The following is a 24,703-nucleotide window of genomic DNA, read 5'->3' as shown; positions in this document are numbered from 1 at the left end:
GGCATATATCCAATGATGTACATAAGCCCTGGATTGCTGATGCTATTGAGTAACACAGCCTGCTCCCCAGTAGGAGCAGGCTGTGTTAGGAAAGAATGGAATTCTACAGTGTTTTAAGGACAGAATTACATGTGTTTTGTTGTTGTAGTGGGTACAGTAACATTAGTGAGCTCTAAAAATTATAAGTTAAGGAAAATGTTATATTTCTATATTTGTATGTTTAGGTCACATCATATAATTTAAAAGTATGCATTAAGTTGTCTGTAATAGAATAAACATGACAAAAACAAAATGTAGACATTAATAATGTAGACATTAATAAATGCATTTCTAAAGCTTCCAAAATATTATTTACAACGGTGGGAGAGTGCCAAGATGGAGGCACTGTGGTTTCAACACAGAGTCCCCTGTCAGTCATCAAGTGTATGTGTATATATATATATATCATGGCATATATCATATATATCACATTTAATGTGGAGACGTTACAATCAGAACGCTCTGTAACGTTGTACACTTCTGAACAGACCCCATATTTACACCCACACTTAACAAACGTTGTTCATATTCTCATTTTATTGCCATACACTCTTCTGTTACTATATCACATGCATCTACTCTAACTATCATCCTTGCTTTTGAAGGTCTGGGCTAACTGGCAGTGCCATCAGGATTGAAAAAGTGGTGTACACAGGCAAAGAAGGGAAGAGTACACAGGGATGCCCCATTGCTAAATGGGTAAGTGTGAATGAAGCATGACAATATCTCCGAAATTCATTTTTTTAAATGATTATCACACACCAGATAGGTGCAGGGAAATGTGTTGTTTTACAGGGTCAGCCATAGTAGTACAGCGCCTCTGGAGCAAATGAGGGTACTAAAATCTAAATATATGGAGGAATCACTCTGAATTGGGGATGCTGTAATGTGTACTTTCCATACTTTGATCAGACAGTATTGGTTTAAGAATAGAGTTGAAGTCATGGGTGGTGGTGGCATCTTAATAAGAGGTTCCTTTCCTTCATCAAGGGCACATCAATAGATTGTTCACGTTGTCGACTAGGATATTCGAACCAGCGACCTTTCGGTTGCTGGCCCAACGCTCTAAACGCTAGGCTACCTGCCACCCAATAGGGATAGCCAAAATTAGAATCGAGGATTGGTATTCAGAGCAAAATGGTCAATTGTAAAAACGCACAATATTGTAATTTGAAGGGAATCTTTACTGTACTATCTCTCTGTGATCTCAGACCAGATGCCTCTGGGAAAAAGGCACTTCATCTCAATGAGATTTACAATCAAATAAAATAAATCAAGACATTGGTGTGTTCCAGGTGATCCGGCGCGGCAGCGTGGACGAGAAGCTCCTGGTGCTGGTGCGTGAGCGGGAGCGCCACAAGTGCGAGGCGGCGTGCATCGTGGTGATCATCCTGATCTGGGACGGCATCCCCACCACCATGGCAGACCAGCTCTACATGGAGCTCAGCGACACTCTGACGAGACACGGAGCTCTCACCCAGCGAAGATGTGCCATCAACGAGGAGTAAGGGCCTTTGCCTCTAAAATCGTCATTTCTAATCAGGGGCGCAACTTTCACTGGGGACGGGTGAAAGTGGGGACAGGTGGAATGTGATCCTAAACGAGGCAATGGTGTGTTTTAGGACTATGCGGCGCCTCCGAGCGGTCGGGTACACTGTTTGGAGAGTTTATCCATCTGGCAAAAACTAAAAAATAGAAATTGTGTACCGCCCACTTCTTAAACAAAAGTTGCGCCCCTGCTTCTAATCATACCATACATGTGTTTCGACAGCTGTACCAAGCGCACACATTTTCTTAACCTTTTCTAATTTTAGTCATATTATTTGTTTGACACGGACAAAGTGCAATAATCCAAGACATTACTGAGGGGGACTGCAACCACATTGTGCTACTTATTGCTATGCAAATAAGTAGTACACTTAAAACAGGAAGACCACCTCAGGAGAATACGTTTTTAATTCAAATGTACAACCAGTTTAAAATTAAGGAAGGCCTGTCTGTGACCAACAGATGCATATCTGTATTCCCAGTCATGTCAAATACATAGTTTAATTTATTATTTCAATTCATTTATTTCAATTGACTGATTTCCTTATATGAACTGTAACTGTAAAATCTTAGAAATTGTTGCATGTTGCGTTTCTCATTTTGTTTTAGTGTACAACTTCATGATTATAATACCTGAAAACAAACTAAGGTAGTAGAGTTATGATAGGGGATATATAATAACAATACCTGCTTAACTGACGACCAGGCATGACACACACTAGCTGGGCATTTGGTCAGATGATACACCATAATATCAAAGGCCAGCTTGTCCCGGTCCTGATACCAATGAACAGAACAGCTCATTCACACACTCCGTTCTGTTGTCTCCTGGTTAGCTTCACTTTATCATACCCTAAACCCTATCTGGGATGAGTTACCTGGTGGTGAATTATTGATAGTTGAAGGCTAGAGGAAGTGATCACACTTATCATGTCATAGCGTTGTTTGTGACAAAGATTGCCCAAAGCTGGTCCATCAGAATCATCCTAAACTCAGTCAGTTAGACATTCTATTGCATTATCCCTCTGTGTCTAGCCTGGTCTCAGATCTGTTTCGTGCTGTCTTGCCAACTCCTATGGTCATTTGTTGGCATGACAATGACCATTCACAGGAGTTGCCAAGACAGCACAAACAGATCTGGGACCAGGCTAATCCATGTATAACATAGCTAACTCATTTAGTTCTCCAAAGCGCTGTGTACGTGGCTACACTCTGTCAGGTAGAACATCTTGTTCTAGTCAATGCACACAATGACTGCATTAACTATTCTACTGGCAGCATCTGTCTCCATCTGTCTCAACCCGTCTCAACCTGTCTCAACCTGTCTTCATCTGTCTCAACCCGTCTCAACCTGTCTCCATCTGTCTCAACCCGTCTCAACCCGTCTCAACCTGTCTCAACCTGTCTCAACCTGTCTCCATCTGTCTCAACCCGTCTCAACCTGTCTCAACCTGTCTTCATCTGTCTCAACCCGTCTCAACCCGTCTCAACCTGTCTCCATCTGTCTCAACCCGTCTCAACCTGTCTCAACCTGTCTTCATCTGTCTCAATCCGTCTCAACCTGTCTCAACCTGTCTCCATCTGTCTCAACCCGTCTCAACCTGTCTCAACCTGTCTCAATCCGTCTCAACCTGTCTCAATCCGTCTCAACCTGTCTCAACCTGTCTCCATCTGTCTCAACCCGTCTCAACCTGTCTCAACCTGTCTTAATCTGTCTCAACCTGTCTCCATCTGTCTCAATCCGTCTCAACCTGTCTCAACCTGTCTCCATCTGTCTCAACCCGTCTCAACCTGTCTTAATCTGTCTCAACCTGTCTCCATCCGTCTCCATCCGTCTCCATCCGTCTCAACCTGTCTCAATCTGTCTCCATCTGTCTCAATCTGTCTCAACATGTCTCAACATGTTTCAACCTGTCTCAATCTGTCTCCATCTGTCTCAACCTGTCTCCATCCGTCTCAATCCGTCTCAACCTGTCTCAATCTGTCTTAATCTGTCTGAACCTGTCTCCATCCGTCTCCATCCGTCTCAACCCGTCTCAACCTGTCTCCATCTGTCTCAACCCGTCTCAACCTGTCTCAACTTGTCTCCATCTGTCTCAACCCGTCTCATCCTGTCTCAACCTGTCTTAATCTGTCTCAACCTGTCTCCATCCGTCTCCATCCGTCTCAACCTGTCTCAATATGTCTCCATCTGTCTCAATCTGTCTCAGCATGTCTCAACATGTCTCAACCTGTCTCAATCTGTCTCCATCTGTCTCAACCTGTCTCCATCCGTCTCAATCCGTCTCAACCTGTCTCAATCTGTCTCCATCTGTCTCAACCTGTCTCCATCCGTCTCCATCCGTCTCAATCCGTCTCAACCTGTCTCAATCTGTTTCAATCTGTCTCAACTGCTCAAACAGGAGGTGTAATGTCTGCACTCTACAGGAGCGCATGTGTAATGGCGTAGCGTGCCGTTTCAGCATGATGTAATGTCATTCACCATGTCATCAAACAACTGCCGATAGTGTACTATGAATGCACCCCCTGCTAGCCAAAATCAACATGCTATTTTCCTTTTACCATGTTGTTCACATAGGCATGGGACATAAGACGGACAGGCTTAACTGCAGGTTTCCAATGTAATTTTTCACTGCTAGGCTGACTCATAAGTAAAAGTTCTAGGAGTTTCTTTGTGTGCTCGAAACTACACTTTCCCACTGGGAAGCGATGATTAGCTCCTATATAAATCTCAATTATTCATACTTACATATTTGCAATTACAATTATATTTGACTTAAGATATTGGGAGTATACAGTTGAAGTCGGAAGTTTACATACACTTAGGTTGGAGTCATTTTAAAACTAGTTTTTCAACCACTCCACAAATGTCTTGTTAACAAACTATAATTTTGGCAAGTCGGTTAGGACATCTACTTTGTGCATGACAAAAGTCATTTTTCCAACAATTGTTTACAGACAAATTATTTCACTGTATCACAAATCCAGTGGGTCAGAAGTTTACATACACTAAGTTGACTGTGCCTTTAAACAGCTTGGAAAATTCCAGAAAATGATGTCATGGCTTTAGAAGCTTCTGATAGGCTAATTGACATAATTTGAGTCAATTGGGGGTGTACCTGTGGATGTATTTCAAGGCCTACCTTCAAACTCAGTGCCTCTTTGCTTGATTATCATGGGAAAATCAAAAGAAATCAGCCAAAACCTCAGAAAAAATAAATACAAATAAGAATAAAGCCAGACTACGGTTTGCAACTGCATATGGGGACAAAGATCGCACTTTTTGGAGAAATGTCCTCTGGTCTGATGAAACAAAAATATAACTGTTTGGCCAGAATGATCATCATTATGTTTGGAGGAAAAAGGGGAACGCTTGCAAGCTGAAGAACACCATCCCAACCGTGAAGCACGGGAGTGGCAGTATCATCTGGTGGGGGTGCTTTGCTGCAGGAGGGACTGGTGCATTTCACAAACTAGATGGCATCATGATGGAGGAAAATCACTTGGATAAATAGAAGCAACATCTCAGGACATCAGTTAAAGTTAAATGGGTCTTCCAAATGGACAATGACCCCAAGCATACTTCCAAAATGGCTTAAGGACAACAAAGTCAAGGTATTGGAGTGGCCATTACAAAGCCCTGACCTCAATCCTATAAAAAATGTGTGGGCAGAACTGAAAAGTGTGTGCGAGCATGGAGGCCTACAAACCTGACTCAGTTACACCAGCTCTGTCAGGAGGAATGGGCCAAAATTTACCCAACTTATTGTGGGAAGCTTGTGGAAGGCTACCCAAAACGTTTGACCCAAGTTAAACATTTTAAAGGCAATGCTACCAAATACTAATTGAGTGTATGTAAACTTCTGACCCACTGGGAATGTGATGAAAGAAATAAAAGCTGAAATAAATCATTCTCTCTAATAATATTCTGACATTTCACATTCTTAAAATAAAGTAGTGATCTTAACTGCCCTAAGACAGGACATTTTTAATTTGATTAAATGTCAGGAATTGTGAAAAACTGAGCTTAAATGTATTTGGCTAAGGTGTATGTAAACATCCGACTTCAACTGTACGTAATAAACCTTTTTTTGGAATGGTAACCGTACCACCTGGTATTTGGAAATGTATAAATTCACAGGAATGTGTTTGATTAAATATTTATTAAATATTTATACACAGGATTTAAACCTATGACAATAAATAGTAGGTGTTGATTAAGGGTTTTGACAAATGTACTTCTAAGAGGGAGCACTTGGTAAATCTAGCATGGAGTTTTATGAATAGCATTCAATGAGTTGTTCCTCTTGTCCTTGTTGTTAAAGAATACGTGTGTCTGATATAAAGGAGTTGTTCCTCTTGTCCTTGTTGTTAAGGAGTACATGTGTCTGATATAAAGGAGTTGTTCCTCTCATCCTTGTTAAGGAGTACATGTGCCTGATATAAAGTTGTTGTTCCCCTCGTCCTTGTTGTTAAGGAGTACATGTGCCTGATATAAAGGAGTTGTTCCTCTCATCGTTGTTGTTAAGGAGTACATGTGTCTGATATAAAGGAGTTGTTACTCTCGTCCTTGTTAAGGAGTACATGTGCCTGATATAAAGGAGTTGTTCCCCTTGTCCTTGTTGTTAAGGAGTACATGTGTCTGATATAAAGGAGTTGTTCCTCTCGTCCTTGTTAAGGAGTACATGTGTCTGATATAAAGGAGTTGTTCCTCTTGTCCTTACACAACATTTGAGAGAAATAAGCTTTTTGTGCATATGGAACATTTCTGGGATTTTTACAAACACTTTACATGTTGCGTTTATATTTTTGTACAATAGCATGGACTATTGGTTAGAGCATTGGGCCAATAACCGTAACGTTGCTAGTTGGAATCCCAGAGACGACAAGGAGAAACATCTGTTGATGTGCCTTTAAGCAAGGCACTTAAGCTTAATTGCTCTAAGATCGTGGTTGATAATGGCAGACATTGGCCATGACCTCACTCTCATAGGATGTCTCAGGGAGAATTAGCATATACAAAAAAACACATTACCAGTACACACTGTATGTGTGAAATAGGACAAATATAAGCTCCCAACAAATATACTGAACAAAAATGTTAATGTAAAGTGTTGGTTTCATGAGCTGAAATAAAAGATCCCCTAAATGTTCCATATACACAAAAATCGTATTTCTCAAAAGTAATTGCTCAAATTTCTTTACGTCCCCATTTGTGAGCATTTCTCCCATGCGAAGATAATTCATCCATCAGGTGTGGCATATCAAGAAGCTGAATAAACAGCATTATCTTTACACAGGGTCACCTTGTTCTGGGGACAATAAAAGGCCACTCTAAAATGTGAAGTTTTGTCACACAAGAACAATGCCACTGATGTCTCTAATTTTGAGGGAGCGTGCAATTAGCATGCTGACTGCAGGAATGTCCACCAGAGCTGTTGCCAGAGAATTGAATGTGGATTTCTCGACCTTACGCTGCCTCCAACGTCATTTGGAGAATTTGGCAGTATGTCCAACCGGCCTTTCAACCGCAGACCATGTGTAACCATGCCAGCCCAGGACCTCCACACCCGGCTTCTTCACCTGCAGGATCATCTGAGGCCAGCCGGGCAGCTGATAAAACTGAGGGTCATTTCTGTCTGTAATAAAGCCCTTTTGTGGGGAAAAACATTCTGATTGGCTGGGCCTATGCCCTCCCAGGCCCACCCATGTGAAATCCATAGATTAGGGTCTAATGAATTTATTTCAATTGACTGATTTCTTTATAAGAACTACAACTCAGTCAAATAGTTTAAATTGTTGCATGCTGCTTTTATATTTGTGTTCAGTATAATTATATAACAGAGTTATTCCTCTCATCCTTGTTGTTTAGGAGGACGTGTGCGTGCCAGGGGCTGGACCCAGAGGCTTGTGGCGCTTCCTTCTCCTTCGGCTGTTCCTGGAGCATGTACTACAACGGCTGCAAGTTTGCAAGGAGCAAAATCCCACGCAAATTCAAGCTAACTGGGGACGACCCGAAAGAGGTGAAGCATACAGAACATACTGTATTAATAAACATATTTATTTACTGTTACTCTAATTATGCATTGCCAGTCATCAAAACAAAGCTACACTGAAATAATGTGTTTTGCTTCTCTATCAGGAAGAAAGGCTGGAGCAAAATCTTCAGAATCTGGCAACCCTAATGGCCCCCACATACAAAACCCTGGCACCAGATGCCTATCAAAATCAGGTAAGGATTTCTGGGCAATGTCCATTTATAATACTGCCAGACATTTAACATGTATAGCATTAAATCAACATTAACAACTCAACACAAGCTTTAAAAAAAATCTTACCCATAATTCATTTAAAGGGGGCCACATCCCCAACAGGAGCATATAAATGAAATTATTCATTAGCTTGAACAGTGATTAGTTTCATTTAGTGAGACGGATTTTTATGCTCGTAACATAAACCCTAGTGGAATCCATGTCTTCTCTTTGCACTGAGGGTCGTGTTAAATTGGGCACGCCGTAGCATAATGTTTTGCAACCACAGACGGAAATCTGTGTGTTCAGTGGATTGTACCTCCATTTTTCAAAACATTTTCAACTGAACACAAACCTGGTATTTCTGTGACATACTGGTACTTAACCCAATAACCCACATTCTCAACGCCAGATAGAACCACTTATCTACACTAGTACAGTGACTCGCCTGAGGAATGACGCCACCTGTCTGCAGACAGTGACTAACTCCCATATTGTTCATCCATAGGTGGAACATGAGCAAAGGGCGCCAGACTGCCGTCTGGGAAAGGGGGAGGGGCGACCGTTCTCCGGGGTCACCGCCTGTATGGACTTCTGCGCTCACGCTCACAGAGACCTCCACAACATGCAGGGGGGCAGCACTGTGGTAAGCCAACATCTAAATATGACAGAGCAAAATGTCAACACAGTATCAAGTGTTTTAATTTGCTAAAGAAAACAAACAAAAAAATACTGCAATAATCAGAAGATGCCTCTTCCCAGTGGATATTCAGATGTAAATAAAATAACACTAGTCAAAACATTTGTAAAATGCAAACAGAGCCCTCAAGCTTGTCTCTTCCCACCCACCATCTATCCCAGGTGTGCACGCTAACCAAGGAGGACAACCGCCAGATCGGGAAGATTCCGGAGGACGAGCAGCTCCATGTGCTGCCCCTTTACAAGGCCTCACCAACGGATGAATTTGGCAGTGCAGAGGGCCAGCAGGAGAAGATCAAGACGGGCGCCATCCAGGTGCTCAATGCCTTCCGCCGCCAGATCCGCATGCTCTCCGAGCCCGCCAAGTCCTGCCGGCAGAAGAAGCTGGACGCCAAGCGGGCTGCCGCAAGCAAGAATGCCGGGGGACCGGACACGCCTTCGAAGGCAGAGAAAGCCCTACAGGCCAAGCTGAAATCTAGTAGCACTTATGAGAGCATAGCTCAGAGCACTCCTGGGACAGGTGGGTGGAGATGTACACAGTGTAGCAGGGTTCAGACACAAGAGGCTAATGTAGGAGGACTATAGTGATATTTTAGAATAGAAGACACAGACGATACTGTTGTATAATGACTGGTTATATCGTACACAGTCAGTCTACAGTATTTCTTAGCATTTTATATGTTATGCTTAAGGCCCTGTGTTTTGTCACATGACTTGGATTTTAACCTTTAATTTCAAGCTTTTTCATCAAACTGTCCCATTTTATGTCAGATGGTGCACCACCATCCTCAGACAATTGCTTCATTTTTGGTGTAATTCTAATTTCTGGAAAATACTTAAAATAAAGATAAAAATCTAGGTCATGTGACATGATCACCCAAAACAGCGGGCCCTAGTTAAGCTGCCTGTTTCTAAAACGTGAAAACGTGTTTCCATCGCTCTCTTCTCCCAGGTCCAAATCCAGGCGCCATGGGAACGACCCCCCAGCCACCAGGTCAGCCACCAGGTCACCCCCTCGGCGCCCACCTCCAGCAACTCCAGCACCAGAACGCCCTTCACGCCTTCCCTGGATCCCCCCATCCAGCCAGCCCCTACGCCGGCTTCCCCAACCACCCCGGCCCTTTTCAAAGCACTTCCAAGCCAGGTAGCATGTACCCCCAGCCACCAGCCTCAGCAAGCCCTTACCCCTCCCCTTTGCACATACCCACCTCTTACATGAATGGGTCGAATCCACCGAGCTCTTATCCCAGCCCCATGACTCCAGGTAGTCCCTACCCGGGTTACCAGTGTAACGGAGGTTCGCCCTTAGACAACTACCACCCTTACTACACCTCGAACCCAAAGCACCTGGACATGTACCGGCAACAGAGGCCAGGAGTGCTTTACCCCGACATGCAGCAGCAGTATGGTGCGCACCAACGCTATGGGGTCAACTACCCTCCGCAGTATGGTGAGCCCGGTTTACAGATCAATGGTTACAGCAACTGTAGCAGCATGAGGTCTGGCATCCACCCCATGAGCCCCTACGGTCCCCCCTCGTACGGTCCCAACGGTGCCCCCGATGCCCAATACCTGGATGCGCTCTCCAGGCCGCCCTCAGCCCACCACCCAGGGCTGGATTATGCAGCAGCAGTAAGCAAAGGCAATCAGTTTGGTGGGTACCCCAATCCCTACCTCTCCCAGAGCACCAAAATGTTCCCCCCGGGCGGCCCCCAGGACCCTTTCTGTATGCAAGTCAAGACCGAGATGGGTCTCCAAAGCCCGTGCATGACACCCACGCAACCAGGGTTCCCAGGGCTCCCCAACGAACACCTCCACGGGGGTTCCCCCATGATCAAGCAGGAGCCCAGGTCGGGTCCGCCAACGCCCACCACACCCAAGGAGAAGCCGGCCATGTGGTCCGACAACGAGCACAACTTCCTGGATCCGGAGATCGGTGGGGTGGCTGTGGCGCCCAGTCATGGCTCCATCCTCATCGAGTGTGCCAAGCGGGAGATGCATGCCACCACGCCGCTAAAAAACCCCAAACGCAACCACCCCGCTCGCATCTCCCTGGTGTTTTACCAGCACAAGAACATGAACGAGGCGAAGCACGGCCTGGCGCTGTGGGAGGCCAAGATGGCCGAGAAGCAACGGGAGAAGGATGAGGACGCCGAGAGGACCGGGGCCGAGGGCGCCACAGTGACGCCCAGCAAGAGCACTAAGAAGGGAGCGAAGAGGGAGCACCCGGAGCTGTCAGAGCAGCAAGGGGAGCCGCCGTATAAGCGCTTCATCCAGACCCTCATGGAGAGGTCCATGTCGTGCACCACAAACACCTACGTCAACACATCACCCTACGCTTTTACCAAGGTCACAGGGCCGTACAGCCGCTTCATCTAGACAAGAGATATTCATACTGTTCTGTAGGGTTCACTCACGAGGAATAACACTGAGAATTAAAACTCACGGTGCTACACTGACGGTGCTATCTTAAAACCTCAAGCTGAAGCACCACTAGCCTCAAAACACAGAGCATCCTCTCTCTCCTGACTGCAAGCAACAGTGTCAGAAGAACACACAGCGTGGGTGGAGAAGGAACTTGATCAATTGGAAGTCGTACCATGTTATAGAGTACATCAGGTTTGTCACCTCTTGAAAGTTCGGACCTTACCGATTGGTTGGTTGACCCCCCTCTACTAAGGAAGTCTTTATTGTCTGGTTACTTTTACAAGATAAACACTGTTAACGTTTCTCGGGTGCTTTGCAGGTCCAATACATCAGGACTTCTATATTTACTGGAAACAATGTTTCTTTTTGGTGGCTTTAATTTTCTAATTAAGCGTTTAAACATTGTTTTTTTATATATATAATCTTGACATACTGTAAAAAACACTGAACTTTGTGGACACACCACATTAACGGTGCTAAAAGTGGAGTGTGTCTTTATGATACAGTTTTGTTCAAACGTCTTCATGTTTGAACCAAATCAGTTTGCATAGATAAACGCGTTTCTCCAGATGATTTGTGTGAAAATGGATGAAACTGAAAATACTGTACAAAATCGACAAAATATCAGCAAAAAAAAAGCACTTTTGATATTGAAGGTGAAATATTTTGATAATACCTTCAGATCAGATCATTGGTGCAAAAACGTCTACAGTTACAACAAAGGAATTATTTTCAAGACATGAAATTGATAGATTTATCACAAAAACTTGATTTAAATTACTGTAGCCTACCTGTAAGAATATCATGCCAATCAAATTTTTACATTTTACTTCCTGGTGCTTTCAGTTTCACAATTGTTATCATGTCCTTTACATTGTAAATGGAGCCATTCTAAAAGGGTGCATTTTTAGACGGTAATGTTTCAACAACAAAAAATGTGATTCTGGCATATTCTCTCAAGGGTTATTTACTTTGTCAGCAACTGTTTCAGAGTTCTTGACCACAGGTTCACAGAAAAAAACTGAATTGTGCATATATTACGTGTTGTCATGCGACTGTTGTGTTTTGTGAACATGTTCCTTACCTTTCTTTGGTGTAGGACATGAAACAGGGTTAGCTCAAATGTCAGTTTCACGGTTTCGAAGGCAGCTGGCTTGCTGTGGTTGATCTTTAAATAATTGTAATCTAGTTGTATGATAAAAGATTAGATTTGTACAGTAAATTAATTACTCTTTTTTTTAACGCTTTAGGATTTGAGTGTTGTAAAGAAAAAGTTATATTTCTTTGGGTTTGAACTGATTTTAATGACATATGGTGCTACTCAACCTGCTATGCGAACACATAATGTGAGACCCTAAGGGCGTTGAGAAGGCTAATGAATGATGTACAGTTAAAGTACCTACTTGCCATATACCTCAGAACTAGTTTGGCAATATTACAGGAGCATGACACAAAGGCATTTCTTTCTCCTTCCTTTGTTGTCACTTTCAAAAAAAAGTGAACTACAATAACAGACTTCAGGCCACCACCAAGGCTGAGTTCATTGCTTACTGCTTTCTTCATGCTCGATCTACTAGGAAGAATTACTTGAACTTTAAGCTTTGATATAATAGCAAAATCAGGGATATTTCAACTCATTTCTGTACATTCATCTAGTTTTCCTCTCATTCAGCGATTTGCCTCCATCTTGAATCCCAATTAATTACTTAAGAGTACCAGTCAGAAGTTTGGACACACCTACTCATTCAAGGGTTTTTCTTTATTTTTATTATATTCTACATTGTAGAATAATAGTAAAGACATCAAAACTATTGAATAACACATATGGAATCGTGTAACAACCCAAAAAAGTGAAAAAAATCAAAATATATTTTATATAGCCACAATTTGCCTCGATGACAGCTTTGCACACTCTTGGCATTCTCTCAACCAGCTTCATGAAGTAGTCACCTTGGAATGCACTTCAATGAACAGGTGTGCCTTGTTAACAATTGTGGAATTTCCATATTATGATAAGAACAGCTCAAACAAGGAAAGGAAAATGACAGTCCATCATTACTTTAAAACATGAAGGTCAGTCAATCCGGAAAGTTTATTCAAGTGCAGTCGCAAAACCATCAAGCACTATGATGAAACTGGCTCTCATGAGGACCGCCACAGGAAAGGAAGACCCAGAGTTACCTCTGCCGCAGAGAATAATTTCATTAAGAGTTACCGGCCTCAGAAATTGCAGCCCAAAAAAATGCTTCACAGAGTTCAGGTAACAGACACATCTCAGCATCAACTGTTCAGAAGAGACTACATGAATCAGGCCTTCATGGTCAAATTGCTGCAAAGAAACCACTACTAATGGAGACTAATAATAATAGTTATAATAATAAGAGACTTGCTTGGCCTAAGAAACATGAAAAATGGACATTAAACCAGTGGAAATCTGTCCTTTGGTCTGATGAGTCCAAATTTGAGAGTTTGGGTTCCAACCGCCATGTCTTTGTGAGACGAAGAGTAGGTGAATGGATGATTTCTGCATGTGTGGTTCCCACCATGAAGCATGGAGGAGGATGTGTGTGCCAACAATGGCTCAGCATATGTGGGAACTCCTTCAAGACTCCTTCAAGACTGTTGGAAAAGCATTCCAGGTGAAGTTGGTTGAGAGAATGCCAAGCGTGTACAAAGCTGTCATCAAGGAAAAGGGTGGATACATTGAAGAATCTAAAATATATATTTTGATTTGTTTTACACTTTTTTGGTTACTACATGATTCCATATGTGTTATTTCATTGTTTGTCTTCACTATTATTCTACAATGTAGAAAATAGTCCAAAATAAAAGAAAAACCCTTGAATGAGGAGGTCTGTCCAAACGTTTGACTGGTACTGTATACACACACCCTTTAAAAAGTCACTGGCACATCTGAGCTATCTTTGTTTCAAGTGCACGGTAACAGTTGAGATGATAAAAAAGAAGAAACCTGCACACTGCTCTTGCTAGAATCACCGCTCTTAAGCTTTACGTATCGGCCTCAAGGCTTGTCAGAGCTTTCGTCAGAACCATCTGATGAAGGCCTTGAGGCTGATATGTGAAGCTTAATAAAGAGCAGTGTGTGGGTTTCTCCCCCCCCCCCCCTCATAAACACACACTTAAAAACAGAAAACTAAACTTTATCAGCAAAGATATGGCATTGACGACCTGCGTTTTTCTTTTTTGTACTTACGCTTTAGCTAGTAGATTGGTGGTATACTTTTGAAGTAAATTTGAACATATAATATGCACTGAATTGATTAAAGGGAAATGATGGCATTGACAAGGTAAAGAGCGATGCGTTCGCTTTTACTGTGAGGCAAGACCAGGGCAGTTATGATGCTAGATGACGCACATCTGTGTGCCTGTGTATAGTTTAATAGTGAAATGTATTTATAACCACTAAACAATTATATTACGATTATCTCTCTCCATTTGATTTGAATGATATATGATGAGTCAACGGTTATTTCTGAGTGACAACCCCCCCACTCTAACATTTATACTATCGTTTTCCCAAAGCACTTCCTTTCTTTTCAGAAAAAAAAACAACGTAATAAAATATTACAAAACATTTTATTTAAGAAAATCAGTAGATTATTGTAAATGTGTTTAAAATAAATTATGCCACATTGTACATACCATGTGTTTGTATTACGGAAATACAATTGTTGATTTTTAATAACAACCTACTATTGTAATATGTTAAAAGGTGTAGGTTTCTTGTAATTTTGTCAAATGTACCCACGGCCCATGTTTCTATCAGCAATCTTCTTTCAAATCTATCGTTTAGTCTTTTCCAGGTTCACAGGACATTCAGTTAGATAATGTTCCTGGGTTTTGTAGATTGCCGCACTCACTGTCAAAAAACAGCAATGTTTACAGCTCTAAGGTTCCTGTTAGCTAAAGTCACTTAATAGTTTTTTGTAAAGGATTGCAGTTTCTGTGAAAAAAAATAATAGAACATTCTAATGTTGAATTTCAGTGTACAGGACCCAGCGACAGTAGCAGGTTGTGGTTGTGAAAAGGAGTGTCTGAGACATAGCGGGTGACGAGCATAGCCATACTTGAAAAGCTTCAGAGTGTTGGAGTGTGATTCAACATTACTTGAATGACTTTGAGCTTGACTAACGCACGAGAGTGCACAGCTCTTATGTTAAGCTAGCAGTTTAATATACACGTGTTGGTATTTCTGCTGTTCGAGACACTAATGTTTTTCAAATGTTTTGTTATTTTCTGCCTCCGTCTTTTTTTGTTACTGCTTCCCTTGTTCCCCTTTAAGGTTGGTATGCTAAACATGGAATTAAGAATGTTATAATGCTGTAAGTATTGTAATGTACTGAATGCAGTTTATTTGAAAGCTGTTTATGATATCATTCCTGATATTGCTGAGATGTGGGTGTTTTTAATAAAATTTATATTTATTTAAAGCACGTTTTAAGTTTCACATCTAGTTGTCATTTGAATTTGAGTGGTTCAAATATTTATTTTGGTCTGCATGTTTGTGAGTGGAAATGTTGTTGTCAATCGAAGGCACACCATGCGTCTCACACCTGGATGCTTTTATTTATCAAAAGAAGGTGGATCGAACCATTGGATACCTTACAAAGAAAACTGTGCAAATGTAGTTTTCGAATTGAGAAATTATGAATATCAAAGAATGTTTTCTTATTTCAATAGCATACAACCCATTACTGAAATGCACTTTGGCACTTTTAAATCAAATACAATAGGCCTGTCTGTCTGTACAAGAACATCAGTCTCAAACATAATGCAATAAAACATGATATAATCATTTACAAATTTAGATGGGAATAACCAAATCAGCTGAATACTAAAACATTTGCAGTAACAATAGAAACAAATACAGTACTTGAAGTGCTTCATTTGAACATTGGACAAAAGTTCAGCTTTTTACGTCGCAGGACTTCAGTCCAGAATCACTTGGAAAGGAAATGCCACTTGTCCACTGTAACAGACAATAGTGGAGATCAATGTGACATTAAAAAAGGGAACGTAATATATACACATATAATATGAATATATGTATTTCTTATTTCTTGTCAATTCAATCATGTGGCTAAAATGGGTCTCATTGTCAAGCAAGTCAGTCACTTGATACGTACCTTCTGGAGGTACAGGAAGTGCCTCGCCACCCGCAGGAGCCTAAGGAGGAAGCACAGGATATGATGTCACAAGACTATCAGATCCAAACGCGATACTAAGAATGCTCCTGACGACATTGCTTGAAAACACAAAGCTTAGTTGTAGTTACAGCACACACAGAGCTGAACTGATATTCTCACCGATTTGACCACATTGCAGGCGTCCTCCCCAGTGAATTTGAAAGGGCTCTCGCAGACAGAGACGTTTTTACTGTTGTTAAAGAAGAAACTTAGGTCATTATCAAGCAACACACACAAATCAAGAACATATAATGCAGGCTTATTGTAATTCCATAAGGGGGGCTGGAGGGCTATTAGCTGACCGACCACATGAGCAGTGTATTATGTGTAACGTAGGATGAAACACACACACACACACACACCCCCTAGTGGGCTAACACACCCTGCTGGGATAACACACACACACACACACACACACACACGCTCCTCACCAATCTATCTCGCCACCATTAGTCTGCTTCTGCACCAGTGCCCTCCAGTGCTCGTGAGTGGACTTAATGACCTCCATAGCAAAGTCCTAAAGAGGAGGAGGAATGGAGGGAGACAAAGGACAATAGAGAGAAACTAATCATTTGCTATCCCTGGGGAAGGGAATGCACCATCAGAGTCCCTCCTATTAAAGTAACTACCATGGCACTGGACTAGAACACTTTCAGGACAATAGTACGACACATACCAGCTATTATGCTTTAATATATAGTATGTGGCCCTAATGGAGAAACTCTATGTACCTTGTCTTTGAACTGTCCATTGAACGCAAACTGGTTTTCGGGCTTGCCGTCTGGCACCTTGTATTTTTTAAACCAGTCGACCGTGGCCTCCAAATGACCTGATCTGCTCTTACGGACATCCTCGATACCTGAGGAGAATACAAGCGAGCACACTGTGATTCTAAACATATGCTGGTCCTGTGTGGCTCAGTCGGTAGAGCATGGTGCTTGCAACGCCAGGATTGTGGGTTCGATTCCCACAAGGGACCAGTATATGACAAATGTGTACACTCACTACCGTAAGTCACTCTGGATAACAGCGACTGCTAAATTACAAAAATGTAAAATACTGAGATCAAACACACTAGGTTAATGGATACTGTGCTACAGATAATTTGTCTAAGGCTGGGTTTACACAGGCAGGCCAATTCTGATCATTTGGTATTTTGACCAGTCAGATCCAATCTTTAGACATCAGATCATGTTCAAATCTGATTGGTCAAAAGACCAGATATTTTTTTTATAGCACTAATTGGATTGAATTGGGCTGCCTGTGTAAACGGAGCCTAATATGTGTTCGACGTGTTTAAAATGTCTACTACAGCAGTGATGTTCTGAAGTACTGTAACAAGTTCCTAAGACTGACTGTTAAGGCTGGGGGCCTCTGGGTCGTCAGCGTTGATGGCTATCAGCTTCCAGTCCGTCTCTCCCTCGTCGATCATGGCCAGGACCCCCAGCACTTTCACCTGGATCACCTGACCTGGGGAACACACCTGCAGGACACAGGTAAGAAGACAAACAACAGGTAAAATATACAATATACATGACATACATTAACATTAACATGTATTACATTATACGTTCCACAAGTTACTTTATATACATATTATAATCTGGGTGGTTTAAGCTCTGAATACTGATTGGCTGACAGCCGTGGTATATCAGACTGTATACCATGGGTATGACAAAACATGTATTTTTACTGCTCTTATTACGTTGGTGACCAGTTTATAATAGTAATAAGGCACCTCTGGGGTTTGTTGTATATGGCCAATATACCACGGCTAAGGGCTGTATACAGGCACTCTGCGTTGCGTTGTGCATAAGAACCGCCCTTAGCCATGGTATATTGGCCATATACCACAGCTCCTCGGGCCTTATTGCTTAATTTGAATATGTCTAGACACATATTGCTGGTAAATGAACTATTAACTGACTTCATTAACTTTCATACATACAAGTAATATTATTCTTGGATATGATTTAGCCAAAGTCTAGACCGTCTTACCAGCGTGCCGATTTCGCAGACGTCTATAGGGTCGTTGTCACCGCAGCACTTGGTGTCCTTGTCTGTGTGGTTCGGGTCTTCCCATGTCTGTTTCAACACGAGAAGAGACAGCACTAACAACATTATCCCTGTAAACACTGTTTGTATACCGTCATTTCGAACATCGTGAGATGAACTGTCAAATTTGTTGAGCCGACCACAGTGCATCATTCTCAGCCAGTGGGGAGGGCAGCAGACAATAATAATAAGTAATGGGAAAATCAATGATGTCCGCGGGGCAGGCTGCTTAATGCACTCGTATATGAAAACGCTCAGGGCCACACGCTGTGGATTTCACCAACAAGACCCATTTTATGAATCGTGAAGTGTTTTCCATGTATCCGCCTGTATTAGTCATTCACTTTGGCCAAATCAATACTGCCGGAGGATGAAAGAAGAAATGCATTACTGGCAGTTTCCACTGAGACGTTCTAGTGTTTTCCGCTGAAGGACTAGCGAATAGGGTTAACAATGGGATAGATGTCCATTTAGAATCTCTCCAGTTGTTGATTTTGTTCAACTCTGGAAGAAAACAGAGGGATGGTGAAATACGTAACACGACAGAAGGATGATCAACTCCGTAACGCAACAGCAGGATGATCAACTCAGAGGTCTCACCTGTGGGAGCGCCCCGTAGTTCCAGATGTAACCTTTATGAGGAAACACGTTGGCCACGTATCGGAGTTTGCCCTTCTTCATATCCTGCTTGATTGGGTTCAGTGGTTCCTTGGTTGCAATCTAAAAGAAAGATGCATAATTAACACACAATGTCAGTCTAAACTTGGGTCAGCAGTTTACCACCTTGAGACAGTGACATAAGGGCGTCCATTTTAAAATCCTCATAAAATAAATAGTACCCACAAACCCAGTTTGCACTTTCATTCTCCTCTACTATTCCATCAGCTGCCACTGCTGGAGACTGTATGACCTTTCCATCAACTTTCAAAGTTCACACAGCTCCAGCTCTCTCTCACTCTGCCTGAAGTGCTTAAATATCATTAACAAGTTGCCTGGTGCAAGGACATCATTATAAATTAAGGGAAGATGATATTTATAGGACCTTTCTTTTTAAGACAGATGCATTATTAATCTATTGTCTGTCTGTTTCTAGTCAGAGACCAGTCTGCTAGCACGTCAGAAAGCTCTCAACAATGTTTGGATCAGTCAATGAGGGACAACAAACCTCGACGGACAAAAGTCGACCGCCTTTCTTTATGTCGGTGGTTGTCTCAGATCCTCATGTATATGGACACACCATAGTATTAGATTAATACTTAAAGAAACATTGACAGGCTCCCGAAACAATACTTGCCTCCATTTTGGCATTGGACCATCGAGGCACCTCCACAACCATGTTATACAGAACCTGTAAAACAAAATATGAACTATATCAAAGATAATATAATCAAGGCGTTCAGCATTCATTAAAGAGATTCAATTGTTTTGCTTTGTTTGTAGTAGAGATGTCAGCATGAGCAAATACCTCATTGTCATTCTTCTTCAGTTTTTTAGATGGCACATCATTTTCCTTCAGTAAGACACAAATGACATTAATAATAAAGACATATTTGGTAGACCTACACAATATCTGACATCACGTACGAGGTTCCAGACACTAATAGTAGACTGTCTGGCAGGAAAAATACCAGCAAGTGAGGTGCTACAAAATGGCTAGACATTTGCAGGTCACCTTACTATTGACAAACCCGCTGAGAAGTATGCGTAACCTTTACATATTCAATAAACATATTTCTTTGTCAGATAAAATCATGCTTTTTCAAAGATTTTCTGTCTAAGCCAGGGGTGTCAATCTCATTCCAAGGACGGCCGAGTGTCTGCTGGTTTTTGTTTTTTCCTTTCAGTTAAGACCTAGACAACCAAATGAGGGGAGTTCCTTACTAAATCAGTGACCTTAATTCATCAATCAAGTACAAGGGTGGAGCAAAAACCCGCTGACACTCAGCCCTCCTTGGAATGAGTTTGACACGTGTTCTTAGCACTTGAAAGCACCAAAAATCAATGACAATGTACGTGGTTTCTGTTTGAAAATGCCTGCCTAAAAGGTTCCATACTCACACCCATTATAATTTCCACATGCAAAAAGGAAATATGGAAACATTGACTCGTTCCTTGCATCACATAGACCGGTTTCATAAAAGCTACAACAACCAAGTAAGAATAGAGCCAGATTGAACAAAATGTGTAGCACCATCGAGAGCATACCTGATCTCCATTGGCGATAAGTGGAATATCATGAAAGGGAGAGATGTATTTCCCGTCTGAGGTTTCTAGAAGAAAACACATGCAAAGTAAATTGACTGACGTACTGTAATCATTCTCAAACCTTTCTGGAACTGTTGGTATACCGCAAGTGCTTGATGCAACATCTATAGTGTTACTAGGTGCCAGTGGCAGTCGGTGCCGTTTAAGATGGAGGATTTTTATTTAATAACAAATTCTTATTTACAATGATGGCCAAACCCTAACGACGCTGGGCCAATTGTGCACCGCTCTATGGGAGTACCTATCCGGGCCGGATGTGATATATTTTTTAATGAACATGGCCTCTTCTATTACAGCATATTGGATGACTGTCATTCATATTCCATTCACCCAGCTCAATGTAACATCGATAAGTTAGGCTATACATGACTCAAACGTTCCCTGTGACCATCATGAGGCTGCTACAACCTAGCCAATGAATACAAGTTTACAACGTAGATCATTAAGTAATCAAGGTGACAGACAGTGACACATTCAATCCCGCCTTGCACACACTTGCCTGCATCTAGCTGATCTAGGGAATAATCATTAGTCCAACAGTCACAAATGTGAATTTCTATTGGACAAATTCAGTTATTTTTTTATCCCCGTTCCGTTTGCTTCGGTTTAAGAAATTATTCAACAGAATCGGCGTAATGAATACACCCGATCACACAGAAACAGTTCACTTTCATAGCGCCCACATAAAAACAGCATGTCACGTCATGTCACGTTCAACATAGCGGCTAGAACTAACGTGTTAGTAAACCTGCTAGCTACAATCATGCAGTACAGTGTACAGTCAGAAAAGCTGTTTATCAGTTACACTGGAAGATGTACCCAAAGGAGGATGCGAACTAGCTGTCCTCCGGCTACACCATGGCACTACCCTACAGAGTGCTGCTGAGGCTACTGTAGACCTTTATTGCAGAACTGTGTTTAAAAAGTAAATGATTTGGTGACATGTGAACATATTTAGCATAATTATCTAGAAATGGATCACTTTAATGTTTCACTATTTTTATTGAAATTCACTGAGGACGGTCCTCCCGAGGAGCTTCCACTGGTAGGTACAGAAAATGTAAGGCCCCTACACAGAAAAATGTAGAAATGCAATAGTGTTCCACTAACACTTCAAAAAGGTTAACTACACCCCATTTCAACCACATTTTCATTATAATACCAGTGTCAACGTGTGAAAACTGAGCATTTCTACATTTTGTAGAAAAAATATATATATATAAAGTTAGTTCTACCTGATGACATGATCAAAAGTTCATATTTGCAGTGATGTGAGGAGCAATAAAATATCCTCTACTGGAAAAATCACTGTTTTACTTTTAAATCCTACCCTGTGATGTCACAGAGAAGCATTGTTTTGGGACCTTTCTTCTTATCTTAAAGCACAGGTCATAGTAACACACTGTTTCACATGTAGAAACTAGTTTGGTGATGGAGATGTTGAACATGGCAGAGTTAGTTGCCCTTTAAGTAACATTTTAAACCGACAGGTGTGACCACTCGCTCGCTCTCTGTAAATGGGTGCATTTCTTATCTCAATGGTTATAACTGTCAGACGGGTGACACTGACCTATATGGACCGAGGTCCACAAAGCAAATTTAAAACGGAATACCCCATCAATGTCTTCTGCAATGAAAACATTCAATGGGGTCCTGTCTTTAAACCTGCCATTGTTAATGTCACACTGGCGCACATTTTAACAACCCATATATACCATAGAAAGAAAATAGTATTTCAAATTTGACTTAATTATATATCAGTCCTGTACTTGTAATGTGACAGCCTACCAGCTAGACCGTATAAAAAGCGAAAACGGATGACTTTGTGGCGACTTGTAACAAGTCTCCAAAGACAGAACACGTGACAAAGGTAAAGGGAACAGCAACATTGCAGCCACCAAAAACGTGTCCTTTCAAAATTCAAGAGCTCTGTAAATGGAAAGTGTTACAGCTAATATAGTATTTAAATGTAGCGTTAATCCAACAACATGTTAGACCTATTATTGTGGGTGTTTTTCAGTCAGAACACGGCTCACAACTTGAAATGTGTTGAATGCAACCATGCCACGCGGCCATAATTGTAAATTACCAAACCAGCTGTGAAATATGTATCCTTAGCTAATACCGTACTATTTACCCTAACTAACGGCCACGTTTTGGTCGTCGGTGAAGGAATGAGCTACCATGTCTTGCATGGTGGTAGGCTAATAACTTACTAAAATATATCCTGTAGTCAGAGGCGTTCGGTCGTCCTCGCTCTTCGGTTTGATAATGCATCGTTTTTATCAGATATGAGGTAATTGCTTGTGTGACAAGCTCGCTTTTAAAGGCAGTATGCGAACCAAGAAATGCCGATGTGTACCATAGCGAAGAGCGCAGAAGCATGATAGTTATTTTCATTTAGTTCCTGCTTCCCGTTGAGTATTTCCCCACGTCGATGCTGCGTTGCTCCTGAATGTGTTCCTACCTTATCGTTTACCGCCCCCTATCTTCAGCCAAGGTCATTCCTCAAGGGAAGGAGAACATGGAAGACGGAGACCTTTGCCAAAAGAAAATGGCTGACATCCATTAATGGGAGAATGTAGACTTGTCTTGTGTTGGTCGACGTGGCTTTATCTGTTGATGTGTTGAATCACATTTTTGTTCGTAATAGCGAATACAGTGCAGCCAAGACAACCCCTGTTTAACATTACATACATGGGCACTAATTGGGCCCAAATACTCAAGCAATCACTTTCTCATCCTCAAGTGATATGTGCAGCTATTGACAAACAATTGATGATTGGTGGTATTACCTTATTTTTCTTTGATTACAAAGATCTCTTCAACAACAAAAAATAGGACTATTTATGACACACTACATGACCTTTGGGAAGTGCTGAACTCTGACCTTGGGGGGGGGCTTCTTGAGGTCGATGTCAGAGTAGAGGGCGAGCTCACTAAGTTGTTCCTGTGTAGCATGAAAACGTTATGCAGGTTGGCCCTGTTCACCACCATCTTGGAAAAGGTCATAGACTGATATTAATAAAAAAATATATGGGCTAGAAAATTTTAAAAAAGTACAATAAAAAATACAATTACAGACATGGGGTCTTCATTACGCCGATTCTGTTGCAAAACATTTGTTTTTTCATAGTTAGGCTACTAATTACACATTAAGTGGGTGGTTCGAGCCCTGAATGCTGATTCGCTGAAAGCCACAATAGCAATATGGCACTCGGGGGTTTGTGCTATATGGCCAATATACGGCTAAGAGCTGTATCCAGGCACTCTGCATTACGTTGTGCGTAACAACAGCCCATAGCTGTGGTATATTGGCCATATACCACACCCCCTCGTGCCTTTGCTTAAATAACACATTCATACCATTTCATTCCACAATGGTAGTTTCTTAGGCTATATTGTAGGCTAATGTCCAGTTTTCCTTAAAGCTGTGACACTGACAACTCAAGACCTTCAAATCCCCAGCAGCCAATCTTCTAGCTGTCTAATCTGCCCACTAGTTTCTGAACCTCCTTCAAGCAACGGGGTCCTCCTTATGGCCACCATAGTAACGGCCCTATCTGGCTTTGTAGCGCCCTAACTTTTGTGTTTCTCATCTCTAGCACATGCTGAATGGTGTAATGGTTCTGGAAGCTAGTAATTAAGCTGGCGAAGCCACAGAGACCAAAGTCCTTATCTGCTGTTTTTGTGCCCAGCGAGCGTTCTTCGATAAGCAAACACCCACACCAGCCATTTCATCGTTTCTCCCTCCCCTCAGTCTTCTTTTATTGTCATATTGCCTCGCAGGTTGTTCAAACAAAAGATGCACACATCAGTGCTATAAACACCAGCGGGCGGTGGGCTAAGCTGCACCCGTCCGTGGTTTGAAATCTCAAAGTGTACCCATGTTCATAAATAGACTATTGATGTACACAAACACAATCACACACATACATACACAGATATGGACATTTTTTTGCAGCTTTTAAAGCTTATTTCCTGCAGTTCTACACATTATGTCAGGAGGTACAGAGAACATTTAGCAGTATTAAAGCAAATTGCAATTCCATAAATTTTGCCATGTCTAATGTGTATTCATGTGATATTTCAGTGACTCAAACATTACAACAACATCTTTGGGGGGAAAAAAACCTACAGTAGCTAAAAAATGTTAGCTGACATGGGCTAGTTGATCTGGACATTCCTGACAAGTTATAAATATCTCTCTAA

General features: G+C 41.8%; 2 protein-coding genes and 1 non-coding gene across 5 annotated transcripts in view; 2 read left to right on the top strand and 1 right to left on the bottom strand.

Annotated features, from left to right (window-relative positions):
* The window catches only part of LOC139419119 (tet methylcytosine dioxygenase 2), a 64,369-nt gene extending 50,252 nt beyond the window's left edge, over positions 1 to 14,117 (top strand). For all 3 annotated transcript variants that reach the window (XM_071169061.1, XM_071169060.1, XM_071169062.1), the window contains exons 4-10: positions 645 to 738; positions 1,335 to 1,543; positions 7,460 to 7,610; positions 7,730 to 7,819; positions 8,347 to 8,484; positions 8,700 to 9,057; positions 9,490 to 14,117. In XM_071169061.1, the coding sequence (XP_071025162.1) occupies positions 645 to 738; positions 1,335 to 1,543; positions 7,460 to 7,610; positions 7,730 to 7,819; positions 8,347 to 8,484; positions 8,700 to 9,057; positions 9,490 to 10,916 (2,467 nt within the window). In that variant the 3' untranslated portion in view covers positions 10,917 to 14,117. The remainder of the gene's footprint in view (positions 1 to 644; positions 739 to 1,334; positions 1,544 to 7,459; positions 7,611 to 7,729; positions 7,820 to 8,346; positions 8,485 to 8,699; positions 9,058 to 9,489) is intronic.
* Positions 14,118 to 15,532: 1,415 nt separating this feature from the next.
* Positions 15,533 to 22,983, bottom strand: LOC139419120 (inorganic pyrophosphatase 2). The gene is made up of 12 exons (XM_071169063.1): positions 22,708 to 22,983; positions 20,432 to 20,496; positions 19,692 to 19,736; positions 19,521 to 19,574; positions 18,827 to 18,946; positions 18,170 to 18,256; positions 17,528 to 17,654; positions 16,903 to 17,030; positions 16,603 to 16,688; positions 16,292 to 16,361; positions 16,112 to 16,151; positions 15,533 to 15,954 (listed from the first exon to the last, which is right to left on the bottom strand). The coding sequence occupies exons 1-12, from the start codon at positions 22,889 to 22,891 to the stop codon at positions 15,926 to 15,928; spliced, it is 1,035 nt and encodes a 344-aa protein (XP_071025164.1). The 5' UTR covers positions 22,892 to 22,983; the 3' UTR covers positions 15,533 to 15,925.
* On the top strand, positions 17,076 to 17,151 carry trnaa-ugc (transfer RNA alanine (anticodon UGC)). Its single transcript has one exon. It is a non-coding gene; the product is annotated as a tRNA-Ala (tRNA).
* Positions 22,984 to 24,703: the final 1,720 nt, after the last annotated feature.

Source organism: Oncorhynchus clarkii, chromosome 10 (genome assembly GCF_045791955.1).
Source record: "Oncorhynchus clarkii lewisi isolate Uvic-CL-2024 chromosome 10, UVic_Ocla_1.0, whole genome shotgun sequence".
NCBI lineage: Eukaryota > Metazoa > Chordata > Actinopteri > Salmoniformes > Salmonidae > Oncorhynchus > Oncorhynchus clarkii.
This window is presented reverse-complemented; position numbering and strand designations above follow the sequence as displayed.

Excerpts from the sequence above, each read along its gene's own strand:
- LOC139419120 (XM_071169063.1), bottom strand. The coding sequence starts at position 22,891 with ATGAAAATAACTATCATGCTTCTGCGCTCTTCGCTATGGTACACATCG. Across the intron at positions 18,257-18,826 it reads ACTACGGGGCGCTCCCACAG|ACATGGGAAGACCCGAACCA; the intron begins GTGAGACCTCTG and ends GTGTTGAAACAG. Across the intron at positions 16,152-16,291 it reads CCTGCAATGTGGTCAAATCG|GCTCCTGCGGGTGGCGAGGC; the intron begins GTGAGAATATCA and ends CTTCCTCCTTAG.